The sequence below is a fragment of the Thermochaetoides thermophila genome, assembly GCF_000221225.1.
Source record: "Thermochaetoides thermophila DSM 1495 unplaced genomic scaffold scf7180000011820, whole genome shotgun sequence".
In the NCBI taxonomy this organism is placed as follows: domain Eukaryota; kingdom Fungi; phylum Ascomycota; class Sordariomycetes; order Sordariales; family Chaetomiaceae; genus Thermochaetoides; species Thermochaetoides thermophila.
In genome coordinates, this window is record NW_006383036.1 from 2,276,030 (window position 1) to 2,294,291 (window position 18,262).

The following is an 18,262-nucleotide window of genomic DNA, read 5'->3' on the forward strand; positions in this document are numbered from 1 at the left end:
ATCAGCCTTTCTCCACATGCCTCCTGGGAGCAGCCCCCGGGAGCCGGCATGTTTCGTCGGCCAAGCCACGCTGAACGGGCCACATAGTGACCCTTCATCATTGCCAGGTCTCCCGCTTAGTACCCACTGCCGTTGCTGCATGCAACTTCATAGGCCAGTGTGGCTTGCTATTTTGCACAGAGAACATGGCAGTAGATCCGTATTGTCATGAAATCAGGGACAGTTAAGACATCCTGGGTGTTAACAAACCCTGGTATAGAGCGGAAAACGCTATCGGCTGGCGGCTGGTGGCAACATCTGAAACTGTAACGGCGGGGCAACCTTTTGGTAATCTGCGGGTTCGGGTTCCCTGCCCTGTGTCTGATCACCGGCCAGCGTACAGCCCGGACACGGGTACAACAACCTTGGCCTGTGCTGGTGTCAAAAATGCCAGTTCCCGTGTGTAAGGATATCATCGATGTCGAGGCTCCCAAACTACTGATAATATGTTGGGATCTCTTGACTGAGGTCAGCTTCAAGGAGGCTGACTCGGGCTGCATGAATCCCAGTTGGTGGCAAGTGCCACAAAGGGTGCGTAGAAAACTATTGTCATTCTGCTCTGGAGCCAATGAAACGTAAAGCTGAATGACGAGTGGTCAACTGAAAGATCACGCACACCTTCTTCACTCCATGCGAATACTATCTAAGAATCAGCTCGCAAACATTGGTTGCTTGATATACTCATTTTTGAACGATTGTGACTTTTCTCACCTTCTCTCTACTAACTGTGCAGTTCAGTGAGATTCTTTTTCAGCCATACACCTCCAACTCATTTCATGTCTCAAACCTTCAGGCATACCACCATCTGTATCTATATCCTGGGATTGTTACATTAAGACACAAAAGGAATCTTTACTCAATTTACAATTCTTGCCTCTTAAAGCTGTGCTTCAAAGTTTGTCAAACGTGGAAACTTAAGGTGCGGCTCAGAAAAATGCCCACCGAGTAGTCTGGGCTTTGACTCTCGGCCAGGAACGGCACAGTCCCCTGCTGGAGCTCGAGGGCAAATGTGGGGGGGATGGCTGTCGCTTAGTGTGGGCTCCAGCAAAGCTACATCTCGAACCCCACCACTTTGGGTTGGTAATATCTCAGGATTAAGATTTGGTATGTTAAGATTCGGTATGCCTGACAAGTATCAAGAACTGGGGGATGAGATCTTTGTCCAATTGGGGTCATGATTTGTCTGCAAAGAAGGCCATGATATTGCTTGGTCAGAAAAGATCTAGGGAAGCTTTTTTTTTATTCCATCAAACCAAGTCTGTCACATGGAGGTAGCTTGCGCGCAAGCATGGCACAACATGTACCTTGGCATAGCACATGGGACCCTCGTCATTGCCCCTCCAAGCACCCCGCCCGAAGTCGCTGAAGGTGTTGGGGCAGCTTTGAATCCCGCGCTGCATGGCATGGATTGCTCCAGAACCATTCCTGCTCAAGTTTGGTGCTGCCTTTTGACAACGACGTAATGCTAATCGCCCCAGCCAGCCCTGCGGCCACTTGATTCAAAAATTGATCGCTTTGTCCTCTCGGAGATTCTCGTAGCCGAGCCCGGTATTTTGCTGCTTAGGAGGGCTAATTCCTGCACCCCTAGCCTGCCATTGTGACGCAAAGGCCTCGTCCTCAACGCCTGCTCTTCCTCAACATTTTTATTTTCTTGCCCCACCCGTTTGTTCGTCCTTGAGTCGTCCGCTAGCTTGAGTGCGAGCGCGCCGGTCAACTCCGAATAGGCCTATATCCTACTCCGCTTGGGCCGTGATGTTGAACATGCTTACTTCCCGCTTTCGGGCGGGCTCCAATGCCAGTGAGTCGCGCACGAATCCGCCCCTTTCTGGGCACATTTTGAGCATGAAGGTGTTGGTATAGGGAGGGATTCGGCAGAGATGCTCCGGCACAAGACTGGAGGCAAGAGATGGATTTTTTGGAGTATCGTACAAGAAGTAGGCCGATTTTTAACACATGCTGGTTGACAGGCACTCGAGATGACGATGGATTCGAGGCGAATGAGGAGGACGAGCAGACGTTCGATCCCGCACAAGGAAGTGGTCAGTCAGCCTTCACCAGCCCCAAGATGTCAAAAAATTGAGTGACAGCGAGCTGACTGGCCTCCTTTCCCCAGTACTCATGCACATCGTCAGCCAGCTCCGTCCCGGTGCCGACCTCAGCAGGGTGACGCTGCCCACTTTCATCCTCGAACCACGCAGCATGCTGGAACGCATTACCAAGTACGTTTATTGCGTTGGAGGCTATCCTCGAGGGTTTTGTGCTAAACCGCCGTAGCTTCATGTGCCATCCAGAGATGCTCCTGCCCATCCCTAAGATCGACGATCCGGTTGAGAGGTTCGTCTCGGTGGTTAAGTTCTACCTTAGTGGTTGGCATATCCGTCCCCCGTAAGTCTTCTGGTGTTCTTAGACCACGACCGTGTTTCTAACATGCAATAGTGGGGTAAAGAAGCCATTGAACCCAATCCTTGGCGAGATATACACCTGCTACTGGGACTTTCCTGATAATACCAGAGCTTACTACATCTCGGAGCAGACGTCACATCACCCTCCTAAGTCAAGCTACTTCTACATGGCTCCCGACCATCACATTCGCGTAGACGGCACTCTCAAGCCCAGGAGCAAGTTTCTTGGCAATTCGGCTGCCAGCTTGATGGAAGGGATCGCCATCCTGACGCTAATGAATAGGGGCAAGGATCCAGCTAAGGGGGAGCGATAGTGAGTAGCCATGTGGCAGGGCCTGTTTGTAGCAATGAGCTGACGGGTTGCAGCATTCTCACACAACCTAACATGTACGCGCGAGGTGTACTATTCGGTAGGATGTTGTACGAGCTGGGCGACCACAGCTATGTAAAGTGCCCGGAGATTGGTCTCGTCGCAGACATCGAGTTCAAGACCAAGGGCTGGATCAGTGGTACGTACAATGCCATTTACGGCAAGATCACTGAGGAGAAAACGGGCAACGTCCTGTACGAGATTACCGGACACTGGAATAAGGAGATGTTCATTGAGGATATGAGGGTAAGTTTAAGTCAACTAGCACTTACGCCGAGTCTGGCTAATTGAGATACAGACGCACACAAAGGAAATGTTCTTCAACGGACTGAAGGCCACGCCAACTCCGCCCTTGACTCGGCCGCTGGAGGAACAGGATGAAAGGGAATCACAAAAGCTTTGGTACAAGACGGTACAGGCCATCAAAGAGCAAGATCATGACACCGCAACCGAGGAAAAGACAAAAATCGAGGATAGGCAACGCGAAGAGGCGGCCATGCGAGCGAATGAAGGCATTGAGTGGCACCCCAGGCTCTTCCGGAGAGTGAGAGGGGGTCCTGGTGGCTTGGAGGAGGGTGAAGAGGATTTGGAGTGGATCATCAATGCGCAAATGTGAGAATTCGGATCTGATTTGAATATGCCAGGATATGTGCTGACGGCATGGTAGAGACGGCGATACGGCCGAGAAGAAGGCCGCTCAGATTATGGCTATCTACCCTGTCGTCAAGGGCCAGAAATTCGACCCCAAGATGGTGATTCCCCCTAGGCGCTCCAAGAGCCAGTCCAAGCATGAGAATCACGCAAGCGATCTGATCGACGCTGATATTACTTTCGGGGAGAATTTGGCCAAGGCAAACACTGACAAGCAAGGGCCGTTGGATGACTTCCAAGACCTCAAGAAGGACCTTCCCGCCAGAAACCAGCACAAGAAAGCCGACGACAATGACTCACACGACGAGGACGATTTTCACGATGCGCACGAGGGTTAGACTCTTACCCACCTAGCAGCAACTCTTCATCACTAACCCTCCCTAAACACATATACATTTTCCATCTTATTATCGGTCGGAGCAACGAAATAAACGGTAGAGGGTTGGATCAACCAAAAATGGGAACGGAAATGGAATTTGCATCAAAATGCCACGTTTGTTCAACTAGCTGGAAGGGAAAAGGGCGAGGCGGATGACAACGAGGGCATATGAGGTAGGGGTATCCGGATCATTCTCAATCCTTGATCAAGCCGGGGAAGGGGTGAAAAGAGGTGTTTCCGGCTCTGGCAAAAAGGGACGAATAGGTAGATGTGTGATACCTTGGACGGGTACGGATGCATATACAGGACGGGGGATTGGCAAGTTGGACGGCGCTGGCATTTCTCATCTATGCTATCTATCACATATCTTTGCACACACTTGTACTACGGACGGGCTCACCCCCGGTCATGGTTTGGTATAGTTGGGTTTCTGGCTTCCCTGGATGGATCAACTCCTCTAAGATAGCCACAATGGATTGGATGATTGCATGGTGTTTCGGAAGATCTGCCCTCGATGGTGAAGTGATGAAGGATGTTCAAAGAAAATGTTGGCAGGCTGTGTCCTGCCCCTGTCCAGGAGTTCAGAACGAATGTTTCGAACCAAAGGGAAACACACAAACTCAGTCAGGTTATGCTGAGGCTCGATTGTTTCCCTGGAGCAGGCATCCGGTTATTGATGTATTGCGCCATATGAGCAAGCTCAGCAGTTAGATGCAAACGGTATGGCGGCTTGGTACAGCAGCCACCACGACAAGGCTCACTTATGCTTGTTTTCCTCACTCTTGCGCCCATAGCAAAACCACATCTCTGCCACCCAAGAAGCCATAATTCATCCCTATCCCCCTTGCCAACATTGCCTTCTGGCCCATGGCCACCCAACAAGGCCAGTGCTAACATCCTGAACCCCGCCGAGCGCAATAACCTTATACCAGGTTAAAATTTCCCATCTCTATCGTCATGATAAACTTTTAGCACCGCGGTAGACTCAGGATACGGACTGAGCTCCCGTTTCTGTGGCCACCCCTGGCACTTAGTACCCTCCTTCTTTTCCCATCCCCAGTCCTCATCAAATGATCAACTGCAAGACACCCCCGGCCCCCGAACAACAAATCACAAATGCAAGACAAAACTCGTCTCCTCAGGTAATCCAACAGGCTCAACCTTCCCTCTATACCGTCGCTCAGAGTCCAGCCCATCACCCCGGTCGCAACGCCGCCCGTCTCCGTCTTGGCTCGGTCTTGGCCCGGCGGCTTGGCTTACAATGCCCAGTCGGAGTTCCGTCTTGGCAAGCCCGGTAATATCACCAAGCATGACGGAGAAGAGCCGGAATGCTGCGGCTGTCAATTCCGGGGAAGAAATGAATGACTTGCGCCAGAGTAGGTATCATAGAGAAAGGTTAGATTTGGACGCTGACAGGACGTTGTTTCGATGTTTGACTGTGAACCAGTGAAATTCCCGCCAATTGTGGCGTCACGTTGCTAAATTGCTTGTCTAGAGAGGCTTCATGTGCAGCATGCACATTTCCAGAGAAGCTTGGATTTCAACCTCTATAATGTATTCATCGTCTCCTTCACCTATCGACCATTCCTTGGGGTATTATACAACCAACGATATGCCCAGCCTCAAACAAGAATAAACTTAAGACATCCAAAACAGTATACTGGAATAAGAGTATAAACCAAAAAAAAATCGGGAGTCAGCGACAGAGTCGACGCCCAGGCTGCGGTCCAGTGTATGTGGCGTGTGTCGGGGATTAGTAGCGAGCAGACAACCCCCCGCGTCTAGCTTTTTCCTCTTCCCTTTCTCAAACCAAAGTATTACCGCTTCCCATGCATCCAAAAGAGAAAAAAAGAGACGGTTTAAAAGCAATAAACGGAACGCTCCTAGGCAACGCAACTCAACGCAAATATCCAATAGTAGATTAGACGGTCTTCTCTGGCGGCGTGGCAGGGGCACTGCCCTGAGGGGTAGGGGTGTTCTGACGCGTGCTCTCGAGAAGAGCCTGGTGACCCTCAATTCCGTGCTGCGGAATGATGACAGCGCCGTCGGCCTTGGGCTCACGCTCAGCGGGGGTCCAGGCAAGGTAGTCACGGCGGACCTGGGAACAGCGATGTTAGTTTCTGTGATGCAAAACCAGGGAACCAGCAAGAAAATACATACCTCGACGTAGTCATAAGCGAACTCGCCATGCTGGTCGTCGTCCATACCGAGCAGCTCAGCCTCGGACGACGCACGCAGGTGGAGGCCGGGGATCATGTCGATGGCCTTAGCAATAAGGGCAGAGACGACAAAGGTGTAGGCGCAGCAGGCAACAATGAAGGCAACCTGGATGTACAGCTGCTTCCAGTTGTGGTTGATCCAGCCGGCCTTGAGCTCCATGTTGACACCGTCGAGACCAATAATGTAATCGGCACCGAAGAGGGCATTGAAAATGAGACCGACAATACCACCAATAGCGTGCTCAGCGAACACATCGAGAGCGTCGTCAATCTTGATCATGAACTTGATCTTGGTACCAAAGTTGCAAGCGACACCGGCGGTGATACCGAGGATAACGCTAGCCCAGGGGGTGATAACACCGGAGGCAGGAGTTGCAGCGACGAGACCCGAGATAGTGCCCGAGCACCAGCCGACGAGCGACCACTTCTTGGCAAGACGGTAGTCCAGAATGCACCAAGTAATGGCAGCGAACATTGCAGTGAGAGCGCTGTTCCAGCAAGCCATGGTAGCACGCAGGTTGGCACCGAAAGCAGAACCGCCGTTGAAGCCGAGCCAGCCGAAGAAGAGGAGGATGGTACCGAGGGTGATGAGCGAGATGTTGTGCGGGCGGAAGTTGAGCATCATTTTCTCGTTGCGGCGACCCAGGACCCACGAGTAGGCCAGAGCCGACATACCGGAGCCAATCTCGACAGGACCACCACCCGCATAGTCGAGAACGCCGTACTTGAAGGCCCAGCCGTTGGCACCCCAGGTCCAGCAGGCAAGTGGGCAGTAGACGAGAGTGGCCCAGATGAAGGTAAAGACCATGGCAGGAATGACACGACCACGCTCAGCAACAGCGCCAATCACGAGGGCAGCCGTCACACCCAGGAATTGCATCTACGGTTCCCAGTTAGCCGCCAGCTACTTCATCCTCCAATCGTTCAATATGGCTTACCTGGTAGAACGAATAGAGAAGCTCCGACACGAGAGGAGAACCGGGAGACTGATCGCCGAGGACGCCCTTGAGACCGAATTTGTCGAGGTTACCGATATAGCCGTTTGTTGCGGTCGGGCTGAGAGCAAGCGAATAACCCCAGAAGTACCATTGGAAGACAATAACGCTGTAAGACATCATGACAACCCAGATGAGCGACAAAGCAGATTTTCTCCTGGCAAGACCGGAGTAGAGGAAAGCGATACCCGGCACCATGATCATGACCATGGCGGCCGAGACAATGATGTAAGCCTGGTCGCCCTCATTGAACCCGATGTTCAGGTTGTCCTTGGCTGTGCGAGGGACAGCTTTGTCAGCACGCTTGATTTCGAACTGCTGGTCGGCCGCGGTGATGGGCGATGCTGGAGCCGGGTCTTCGAAAGCGCTGGCGCGGCTTACCTGAGTGTTTCCCATCGTCTGAAATGACGTCGGCCATCTTGACGGTCTGTTTGGAAGTTCAGGGATAGGTTGTCGAGTGGTATATATGCTTCGTCGATAATGGCTTGTGCGGTTGCGTGTCTATGTGTGCGTGTCTATGTGTGCGTGCCTATGTGTGCGTGTGTGGTCGGCGAAGTCGGAGTCAAAAGTCGAATTAGTATGTTCTAAGTCAATTGACGCGGAGGTCGATCCCAAATCTATGGAGAGGAGACGTCGGAGTTGTCTCCAGCCGTCAATGGGCAAAAGGATGAACTCCAGGCGAGGATTGGAGGTGTTGTGGAAGTGACGGAGAGAAGCATGGCAGCTGGTGGTGGGACAGCGCATGGGTATATAAAAGAAAGTAAAAGGATTGTACGGCAAGGCCGTCAGGTCGAGTGAAACGCCCCAGAACTTCCTTATCAGCGATGGGGCAAGAAAAAGTGGGGAGCCCGGTTCACATTCAGGTGGTTCTCGGGAGACACGAGGGGTGGAAGGAATCGCCCGCGACAACACACTTTGCGGCATGGCGCCCTGGAGCACTGGTGCCTGTCGAGCATGGAACCATCGATGAATGGAGCGAGCCTGTCGAGAACTCGGAGCCCTGCCCCAGCGCGGGAGGAGTCCCGTTTGATGGGTCCAGTCTGAACGGACGGGGTACGTACCACTTACAGGGGTAAACAAGGTGCCCTTCCTGCCTGAACAGGTTGTTCAGGGAGAAGTGCGCCTCTGAAACCGCAGCTGGGCAGTGTTCTATGGTTTGTTGTAAGCAATCATTTCGCTGCTTTTTTTCAACTCATTACACATTCGCATACGCACATACACACACATATCCACACATGCGACACACAGAACGGGTACGTCCCTTTTTGGGCGCGCAGTTCGTTCCTGGCCCTCCCGCACTCGGGTCATCCCAGGAACCTTTGGCTGACTCTCACCGGTGGCGGCAGGTTGAGCGTGGAGGCGACCCCCGCCTTGGGGGTGGCCAAATCTGAGATGATCCAGGTTCTGGCATTCCTGGGGACCACGAACTTCACCCTCCATACTCAGTTTGGCAACGTTGTGGTGTGGCTCGCCCGCGCTGCATCTCAACACCTCATGCAAGACGATGCAGCAATATGCCCAGACGTTGCATGCCCTGACATTCCAGACCCGGATTCCACTGTCCCAGAGCGTTGGGTGAGCCCTTCGCTCATCGAACGTGTGAAGATGGAGCCAGCGGGGTTATATTCTGGCCCCAAGGCAAGGGCTAACGAAGCCAATCAAGCTCGAAACACCTCGCCACGAGAGATGTAATCTCCACTGCTTCTGCTTCAGCTCAATCTTGAGATCAGACCTTACGTCTGGCGACTGATCCTTGATAACCGCCAAATCTCGTCTGAGTTGTTGTCAAACACCTGACTTGCGCCACCATGCCATATCGGCCCTCGGGGCAATGTGTAAAATCGAGGACAGCTCGATCCGGATCGGCAGTCTCTGGCCCTGGGTGGGGGTCGTGGGTTGGTCAAGCTGATCACTGATCAGTAGGAGGATGATCTGGACATCTAACACTCGCCGGCGCGTTGACAGCCTGCATACAAACGTTTTGGGCGTTTTTTTTTTAATTTTTTTTATTTTTTTTTGCCGCGACAGCCACTTGTCTATCAAGACGTTGCTTGCTAGACAGTTGGCTGCGGGACTCTAGTCTAGCGCAGCTCGCAGTTAGTTCTATGAGCTTGGAAGTGTGTTGGCAGAGGCAACCTTGCAGACGGTGAACCTTAGCTACCTGCGTCTGTCTTGTCCATAAGTGGTCGATTTTGTTGCAAGAGCTCGCCGTCGGGCCCAGACAGAACAAAACCACCGACTGCGATCTCGGGGTCCAAAACAGAAGATGTGGCACCCTTGTATGGTAGCAGGCAGCGTTCATGATGTGCTACGAACCCAGTGTTACTCCGTCAGTCAGCAGTTCACCCCAAACTCGACGTTGATGAGGAAGCGCGGGATACACAGGTACGTACTCTCCCATGTCCCCGGTTGCATGGCCAATGGCATTTTGGAGATCGGGTTTTGTTTCCTGCTGCAGGGCTGGGCTGTCGCTCGCCTTGTTCTTGGCACACGAGCGACTAGCCGAAAGAAAGATGCGTAATCATCAGATCAGGCAGGTCAACGCGGCCGGAATTTTTTCATCACCGCAGCTCTTTGTGGCATCTCACTGTCTCGCTGCTCTCCAGACACCGTGGAAGTATTGAAGAGACTGTCATTACCACGATACAATTTGTCTCTATCCAAACTGTTGTCTCCCAGCGCGAATTGACATTGCTATGGACGTCATCGGTATGTCTTGATGTTGGATACGGCGATCGCGTTTCCCCAGGGCGCGCAGCTGGAACGGGGAAACCAAGCGAGCGGCGAGCGGCAGGCCGAGACGGGAAGCGTGGGTCCCTTGAGTTTTCATTACGAAATGGCTTCTCAAGAGCCGCAGCCTCAGGAACACTTCCATCCATAACGTTGGGGTCGCGATCGGCCAATTAGCAAACAGGATCTTTCTTATCTCGGACCCACCGGATTTAGTGGGTTCCTAGCAAGGTCACCCTTGCACGTTTACTGAGATAGAGATAACAGACTCTGTGATACTCGCGAATATTTGAATCACGGCACTGACTTAAAGTTTTGCAATGAATAGCTTTGTGTAAGACGCCAAATTAAGTCAACCAGGCCGCTGTCGTATGTTGCAACGCCCGAGCCATAGGAAATGAGAACACGCCACCCTGAGAGCGAACTTCATCCCTCAGCCAACGGTTGTCCACGCCAAGAACGTCCTCCACGTGACTACGGTGTACGCATGACGATGACGTCCACGCCGTCCACCCTCGTGAAAAAATCCTCCCACGCGCGGGCCCACGGTCCCCGACCCTGGGGCTGTGTCGCGCGGAGATGTGCAGCACCCATGGCAACCCGTGTACCAGGTTCCTGGCCGCGACGAGTTGGAGAAAAAGAGCCAAGGTACTGCGCGCGGTTTAAACGTCGCCCTTTGTGTCGGTTTGCCGTTTCGGGCTCATAAATGCCTAGACATTGGCTGCCCGAGGGAAATTCTGTGGAGAAGCTGCTGAGGCAGCGCGGCACTTTCTTCCCCACACCATGGAACATGCCAAAAAAATTGCAAACAGATACCAACCTTATCTGGACCCGCAGCCAATGAGAGTCGACGGCCGCGACGACGACTCGCCAAGTGCCAAAAGTTTGCTCGCTTCGCTGTTAATCCTGCTCCACGGCCGGACTATACTCAAGCCTGCTGGCCGTTAATCATGACGTCTTTGCGCTTGTCGACTGTTTCTTCTGACTCTAGATTCGGATCAAGGGAACAATGATATTGTGCGAGATGGCAGATGAGGAAAACCGTGATCAACCAATATGGTTTTGGGCGCATTCCATCAAATGCTGGGTGCTGCGCGCCTATAACCCTAACCCTGACGCCAACGGTTCCCAGCCCTACAGTCTACACTCACACCCGATGCCGACGACGCTCTCCACACCAGCAGATACGGTTCCTCCCGATCCGCCCCCCACCGACAAGCCTTCATCCGGCAGTCTCGGCTGTCCGGCTGCCGAAAACGGACGGCACGTCCGCACGCCGGATCGGAGCAGGGGACCACCGGTTTCAGACGCGTCGACGCGACCGACTCGGTGCGCAGCACGACCACCGCCAGATGAAAATTCGAGTCGTAGAAGTGTTGGGAGCGTTAGCGTCATCCAGCGCGCAGTTGTGCATTTTGGGAACTTGGGGTTGTCCACCATTTATGGAGAACTTTTCCAGAGAATTTCGGGGCCCTCCAATAAGACCTCGCAACTGCGAGGAACGACGGCCTTGAAGATGACGACATTTTGATGCCCAAGTTCAGCATGCCTTAATTTCTGGAGCCGTAGTTTACAAGTTTCCCACTTCCTGATTGTCTTGATAGTGGCTAGTTAAGCTCGAGATGGCCGATTTGGAAGCAAGAGAATATCCTCTGGGCGGGCTCTGTGCCTCTTGCTCGCTCCTTGGTAAAATCGCCATCTTGACGTCCTGATACGCACACACTCTGCCAAGTCAAGATTAACACCAACCTCCGGTTCCGTAACAAGGAAATTCAAGGACTGTACACTACATCATATTCCTCCCGGCACTCTCCCGGACCCAAAACAGAACGCCGAGGCAGCCAGCAGGCCCCCCGCGGGCATGTTCATCACCGACCGCATTGGGCCTCCCAAAACGGCGACGTCGACCGATGATTATCTCCAAAAAAAAGAGCTGCATAAACTCGCTCATTCTGGATCCTAAAGATGAGCAGAGCCAAGAGCCGCCGTCTGCTCGAGCTGAATGAAACTATGCTCATCAGCCTCACCGACACTAGATACGAACACCGACCCAACCAGCTTGGCAAGCGTAGCGTAGTCCGAATTTTTTTATTTTCCCTCTCGAAACCATCTCTATTATTATTAAGGTTTCGTTGCTCTGGCGTCATCTTCACGGGGATGGAGGGACGGATCGCGGCCCATCAGACGATGACGTTGGATAACTACTCGTTTTTTGTACCCACTGAAGCAATGAAGTGGGATCGGGGCCCGGAGACTCCAGAGTTACCCCCTGGGTCGAGGTAGGTAGGATCGGTACCTGCATGAAACATGCATCACTTGCGGCACGCCGTCACTGATAAGTACGGATTCTGGATACGTGTGATGTCTGCCAAGCTCCATTTCGCTCCGGCGCGTGTCCTCCACTTCCCGTCGGTTTTAAATTCTAACGGCCAGCCTGAAAGAGGCCCTTTCTCTTAGCCTATCTGGTGGATGAGGCGGCCGCAGTGAGATAGAGAGAGAGTAAGAGACCCATCGAGAAACATCCGTATGTGAGATCGGAGGGTCTGTCTCTTATCTCGCATCGGGCGATCGCGTGACAGCCATGTGTGTAACGCCAGCCAAGACAGACAACATCGCGCCTTACATGCCATAAACTACACCAGAGACTGGGACGTTGGTGAAGTTGGTGATAAGACTAGTCAGATGAGTGCTGAACAGTCGTACATTTCAAATGGCTGGTAAATAGCCGAGGAAACTACCTACGAGTATGTAAATCTCTGTAAAGGGGTATCTCCCGACATACGTACCTAGATGGAGTAGACCATTCTTCTGCTTAATTCATCATAAACCCGACGCCTCGGCAAGTGACTCTAGCTGAAAGTAGCAGAGGAAACCAAAGAGCAGCTGAGAATTTTAGAAGCAAAAAGGGGTGAAAGGGGGACGAAACAACGCCAACGCCCATGCTATGCCATCCTGTCCCAACCATTGCCGTCCCTGTCATTCGTATGTCCGTTCATCATCCATCATGCTCATTACCATTACCCACACCCGTGACCTTGCCAAATCCCGAACACTTAAGCACAAGTGAACAAATGCAGCCAGTACAAAAAAAACAGCCTAACAATTCTCAGAAGATCATTAGCTCATCTTCGCCTCCAGGCCTGCTCCTCGCAAGCTCATACATCAACAAGGTATGATCTTTATAATGTAAGATCAACCTCCAAAGAGCAGGCCAACTCTGCCCGGCTCTGGCACCTGCTGAAGGCGCCAACCTCATCCCCGGGGCCCGCATATGCGGCACGGGTGAACACGCCACGCCGATGAGAGAGCACAACGGCCTGAGCATCCTCTCTTCCTCTTCCCTGCGAGGCAGGACACGGTCAACGCGGAAAGCGCGGCGCACAGGGACCTCGTGGATGTGCTTCTGCGAGCTTGTCGGGGTGAGCAGAGCCACGCGCCCTGTGGGCGAGCCAGCGATAACGAGATTCAATTCAGGAACACGCAGCAACATGCTGACGCGTTCAGTGTAATGCGAACTAAAATCGTAAGGGAATGAAGGAAGATAATTTGTGTTTGAGAGCTTCAGGGGTGGTTGATGCGGAAGAAGATGTCGGAAGTCGACCGTTGACATGGTTTTCTTGAGCGGGCGGAGACGAATGTCAGTTGGATTGCCAATCAAAAGATGAAAGTTCTTGGTTAAGTGTGGCGAAAGTTCTGCATCGGCAAATGCAATCGGCCGGACGGCCCTCCTTCGCTTCACAAGCCCATTGGTGCTGAAGCTAGTCCAATCCTCTTCCGTTTCTAAGGTGGTGATCTCACCGGATAGTGGGACGATAACGCGCGCAAGCCGAGAATCATCCAGCTTCTCCAGGCTTTCTTCAGGGAGCGATTCATCGGGAGATAGACTGCTAGAGACTGGGAATTCCGACACGGCTCCACATTCAGAAGCTAGCTCGTCATCTGTCTGTACCATCGTGTCTTCATCCTCATCAACATGCTCATAGCCAAAAGAGTCATCGGTGTCTGACAATTCATCAGCATCTGAGTGATCTGAAATCTCACCCTCACCTCCGTGATGTAGTTTGGAGGCGTCATCGTGAAGTTGTATGAAATTGGTATGAGGAGGACCTGGACGGTCACGAAGAAGTCGCCGAACGTCACTGGACAACTCTTGATGTACCACAACCCACAAGTAATGTCCAGGCCTCCTTTGGCATCAGGTATATCGTCGGGAGGCGGCCTCAAGGCTACCTCCTTCGCGGGGAGCCCCAGGCATTCACGGATATTGTCTGTCGGTCGGAAAGCGCTGTCTGGGAGCACCATAATGCCCCAACCTTCGGCACGGCGCCTGGAAAGAACCACGCCATTAGCGACTGCTTGAGTCAGTCCTCCTGGGTAGGGCCAGAAAGAGTACCATGTATTTTCTGCATGGAGGTACGGTGCGTCCATCTGGTTACGCAGCATGATTGGCTGGGCACCGATCGTCCAGATATCCAACAACCAGACATTTGCCCAAATGTCGATGGCAACAACTTTTTCCGCTTCACCATGCTCGTCGTCCAAGAAGGAAATATTGGGGATGTTGTGGCCTTTGCTAGACAAATTCATCACAATCCTCCAGGTCCTGTTCCGCGATCTGAGATCACTCTGCAGTTCCTGGTTTTTTTGATCTGTACTTGCGCTTGGCCTCTGAGAAATGGAATCATTCACAGCGCCGTTGCGTCTGAGGGCGAACGCGAAGACAGTCACTTCGTACTGATTCGAGCTGACAGCAATTAAGCGGGACTGCTTGTGAATTGCTATGCCCCATGCGGTTGACTGTACGTTGTCATGGAAGAAGGGCTTCGGTACAGGAATGGAGCGACGCCGAGCCTTTGTTGGACTGCGGTTTTTTGCCTCGTTCGCTTCGATGTAGGAGACTATGGTTTCAGAGTAGTAAGCAACCACATCTCCATCATCATAGGCAGCCAGTACAATTTCAAGGTTGCCAAGATCGCCCACAATCAGATGGTTGATTTGGTGGGGACGGTTGCTGAAGACGGACTGTCGACACAAACTGGCAAATTGAGAGGCTGATGGGGAGAGAATTGCTGAAGGAGATGAAGGCAGAATCTGCGGCCCTCGCCGGGGCTGGTACACATAAATGCAGGACCCATAGGCGACAAAGTAAAGCTGTGGCAGCAGTTAGCTACCATTCGACTCGGTAGTTTAAATCTTGACGTACGTTGAAGTGCTGCGAAAGCGCCGTCAGGTTGTTCCTGGCCGACGCGATGCGCGGGAAGTTTCCGTTCGGGGAATTCGAGGAATTATCCGACGCGTCACCAGCAGACGAGTCGAATGACTCCTCTTCATAGCTGTAGTCGTCGTCAAACAAACCCTCGTCTGTATCTTCGTCTGTCTCTGAGTTGAACTCTTGGAAGTCCAAGTCCGCCCAGTCATCGGTGTCGAAGCCTTGCATGAGCCAACTGCGAATACCGGGCCTCACCTTAGGACCGAACTGGGGGAACAAAGGTATCAATCAGCAAATCGATCGCGGGAAGATACATGAGCATGAAAATCAACAACATAGAAAAACAACTTACCCGGTCCTCTGCAGTCTGCACGTAGCAGTTAGGGCCTACGTAGACTTCGGGGTAGACTTCCTGGGTATCTGCACTGTCCGATGCCATTATGGTCGCGCTACGCTCCGTTGCCCGCTGCGAAGTATTCTCTATCTCCACAGATCATATCTTGGCGTAATGAATGAAAGCGTGGGTTGCTTGCTGGAGAATGCGCGCGCAGTTAAATATACCGGGTGCAGGTAGACGCGCGAAAGTTGGAGGCTTGCGGGAGCTTGCGAAATGATCAGTCGGTTGTGGGAGTTGAAGGAGGGGACCATCCGATAAGATAGCCACACGGAGGCTCTTATCGATAAGGATGCAAGATCAAAATAACGACGTCATCGTGGGGTCAGCACAACGACAGCTTCGTCAAAGTCAGGTAAGCATGCAATTGGTCCATGACAAATCGACAACATGAGCAGCAAAATGACAAAATTCAAGTTTTATCTCGCTAAGTGGTAACATAGCCAACAATTAATGCATTCTAACTGATGTGACAGTCAAGCAACAGATCCGTGGTTAACATGGAGTTACAGTGCTACCGACTGCTCAACATTATAGCTGCCCAAGGGTTTTATCACGGGCCAACTCAACTGAATCTGCAACCAGACCACGGGGTGTCCAAAAAAAGTACACTGGTTAGTGAGGCCTCTCAGCTGTTCAACTTCGGTCGCCCATTATCTCCGTAAGATCTTTCAACCGGTAGTCCAGCACCGGGGTCATCCAGTCATCCTCCACCAGCGAATACATCTCCCTCTCATCCTTCTTCCGGTTCACCTTTCGTGGATTCAATGCCCAATACCCAAAATCTGCATCTACTTCCTTTAGAAAGCGCACCAAGTTTGCCCAGTAGTTCGCATCCCCCTTATTAGGATGATCTGGCGCTCCAAACTCCCCTACCCACACGGGCGCAACGTCGCCCTCCAGCAGATAAGCCCAATTCTTCCGCATGGATCGCGCAAACGACTCGTAGGAGCGCCGAGAATAAGAGCCCTCAATACTGCCCCATCCGCTCCACGAGTACACATGCGCCTCGTACACCACGCGGTTGGGCACAGCCAGCATGATGGGGCGTTTAGCCACTCCGGAGAGGTCATTGTTAGACTCAGTGCCGCCGACGATGATCAACCAGTTGGGGTTGAGCTTGAGCAGTGCGTTTCCGGCCTTTTCTGCTGCTGCTGCCCACTTTTTCCAGGGCATGGTGCCCCAGAGCCCGCGGACCTCGTTGCGAAGGTCGGCTCCGATAACCAGAGAATTGTTGACAACGCGGCTCATCACTGTCTTCCAGTGTTGGATCCATTCCTCTTCTGTCTGTCTGACCCGACAGATTGACTTCGGCAGGTAATCATTCGCCCAGCCAGTATCGCACAAGTCTAAACCACAACACCACGTCGCCCGCGTGATATGGTTATTGACAATCACGGCAATTCCCTGCACGGTTAGAGCCTCAGCCACGGCAATAAATACATCCAGCGCCCTGGCACCCAGCAGGTCTGGGTTCGCAGCAACAGTCTTGTTTTCAACGACCGGATTTTCGATGACCATCTCATCGCTGTACGGTAAGCGCACCGAATTGAATCCCATGCGCCGAATCGCGAGCGCAATCTCGTCGCGGTGCCGAGTGTCCAGCCCGCCAGGTACGAACAGTTCGTCGGAGCCTCCATACCAGTTGATGCTGGCCAACTTGAAGCGGCGGCCTGTTTGGTCGACGATGTAGCGCCCCTTTGTGCGTAGTGGCAGCTGGTAGGGCGGGGAGGTCGAGTCCGGGAAGGACTCGGTGATAGGCTGGGGCAGGGATTTTCGCTGGCTGAAGAGGAGGGCTGCTCGGTCGGGTACCCAGCGAACGGAGAGTACTGCTTCGACGCGATATATGTGGAGGAAGAGGACACTTGCGACTGCGAGCAGGGCTAGGAGCAGCCACCGCTTAACTCGGTTTCTCATTGTTGGTTTGACAGGCAGGCTAGCGCCTTGTAAGCAGGTCCTCACAGTATATTAGATAAATAAGTGCGTAGACACCCGGCCAGCAGCTGTATCTGGAGAGCCATAGAGGGACGAAGGAGTTGTCGGGCTCATCCAAAGCTTGAGGAATAGAAATCCGGTGGCCAGCCAAGCAATAAAAGGTAAGTATGCTGAAAATAATGGGTACTTTCAAGAGATGCAAGGATAGCAATAGAAGCAAGTTGCTTAAGCCTAAACGGTTCCCGATCACAAGCCAGTAATCTGGCCAGAAGCTGTGCCGCCGCTCCTGTGCAGTACTTAATGCTACCCGCAGGTTGAGCGGGCGAAGATCTCCCATAGAGTTTTAAAGTTCTAAACCGTCAGCGGCCCTTTGTTGGTCTGGCCTCAGGTCAAGCATCGGCAACCGTATGTCACCTGGGCAAGACCGACGGTGAAGTGGCCTGGACTGTTCCAAGGGAAGCCTCGAGTGCAGCACCTGTTGCCCCAGAAGGTCACCCAAAATGGTCCCTGTCGGTGGCTCTGGTGACTTAATTGATGATTCCTAGAAGCCTGGCCGATTGACAGCGCTCAGCCACCTCCTATGGAAGTAAGTACCTCAGGCAATAAAGAACAACTGCAAGGAACTTTGGCTACAAGTCTTGGCAAGGGCACTGGCATATTGATGGGAGCTTTGAGTAAGACTACTTATTGTTGGATCTTTCTCGATCGACATCTTCTTCACAAGCAGCTCTACCGCTACCAAAATAGAGTGCTATATCAAGCCCTGGGTATCGATGCTTGACGTCTTTTTTAAGGCCACCGGAAAGCTACAACCTGACATGTCTGGATGTGGCTCTTAGATACCTCCGATACTCTGGTCTTCTAACAGGCTAGCAGCCAGGATAATTCATTATCAAGGTGGCACAAGCACATACACCAAGTAATGCTCATCAAACCAAG

At 52.5% G+C, this 18,262-nt stretch overlaps 5 protein-coding genes and 1 pseudogene across 6 annotated transcripts; 3 read left to right on the plus strand and 3 right to left on the minus strand.

Annotated features, from left to right (window-relative positions):
- Nucleotides 1-1,800: 1,800 nt before the first annotated feature.
- Nucleotides 1,801-3,800, plus strand: CTHT_0056160 (annotated as a pseudogene; the record flags this gene model as incomplete). The annotated part of the gene is made up of 8 exons: nucleotides 1,801-1,837; nucleotides 2,007-2,078; nucleotides 2,153-2,258; nucleotides 2,314-2,424; nucleotides 2,476-2,754; nucleotides 2,856-3,057; nucleotides 3,110-3,423; nucleotides 3,479-3,800. Coding segments are annotated over 8 exons (1,443 nt in total).
- A 1,962-nt stretch (nucleotides 3,801-5,762) lies between these two features.
- Nucleotides 5,763-7,473, minus strand: CTHT_0056170 (uncharacterized protein; the record flags this gene model as incomplete). Its single annotated transcript, XM_006695879.1, has 4 exons — nucleotides 5,763-5,939; nucleotides 6,002-6,940; nucleotides 6,999-7,330; nucleotides 7,437-7,473. 4 exons carry the CDS (start codon nucleotides 7,471-7,473, stop codon nucleotides 5,763-5,765), a joined length of 1,485 nt encoding a protein of 494 aa, XP_006695942.1.
- A 406-nt stretch (nucleotides 7,474-7,879) lies between these two features.
- On the plus strand, nucleotides 7,880-8,747 carry CTHT_0056180 (uncharacterized protein; the record flags this gene model as incomplete). Its single annotated transcript, XM_006695880.1, has 3 exons — nucleotides 7,880-8,108; nucleotides 8,167-8,216; nucleotides 8,304-8,747. The coding sequence occupies 3 exons, from the start codon at nucleotides 7,880-7,882 to the stop codon at nucleotides 8,745-8,747; spliced, it is 723 nt and encodes a 240-aa protein (XP_006695943.1).
- A 2,062-nt stretch (nucleotides 8,748-10,809) lies between these two features.
- Nucleotides 10,810-11,316, plus strand: CTHT_0056190 (uncharacterized protein; the record flags this gene model as incomplete). The annotated part of the gene is made up of 1 exon (XM_006695881.1): nucleotides 10,810-11,316. One exon carries the CDS (start codon nucleotides 10,810-10,812, stop codon nucleotides 11,314-11,316), a length of 507 nt encoding a protein of 168 aa, XP_006695944.1.
- A 1,575-nt stretch (nucleotides 11,317-12,891) lies between these two features.
- CTHT_0056200 (uncharacterized protein) lies at nucleotides 12,892-15,433 on the minus strand (the record flags this gene model as incomplete). The annotated part of the gene is made up of 5 exons (XM_006695882.1): nucleotides 12,892-13,787; nucleotides 13,955-14,112; nucleotides 14,179-14,936; nucleotides 14,989-15,261; nucleotides 15,347-15,433. The coding sequence occupies 5 exons, from the start codon at nucleotides 15,431-15,433 to the stop codon at nucleotides 12,892-12,894; spliced, it is 2,172 nt and encodes a 723-aa protein (XP_006695945.1).
- Nucleotides 15,434-16,024: 591 nt separating this feature from the next.
- On the minus strand, nucleotides 16,025-17,305 carry CTHT_0056210 (uncharacterized protein; the record flags this gene model as incomplete). Its single annotated transcript, XM_006695883.1, has 1 exon — nucleotides 16,025-17,305. One exon carries the CDS (start codon nucleotides 17,303-17,305, stop codon nucleotides 16,025-16,027), a length of 1,281 nt encoding a protein of 426 aa, XP_006695946.1.
- Between the last annotated feature and the right edge of the window lie 957 nt (nucleotides 17,306-18,262).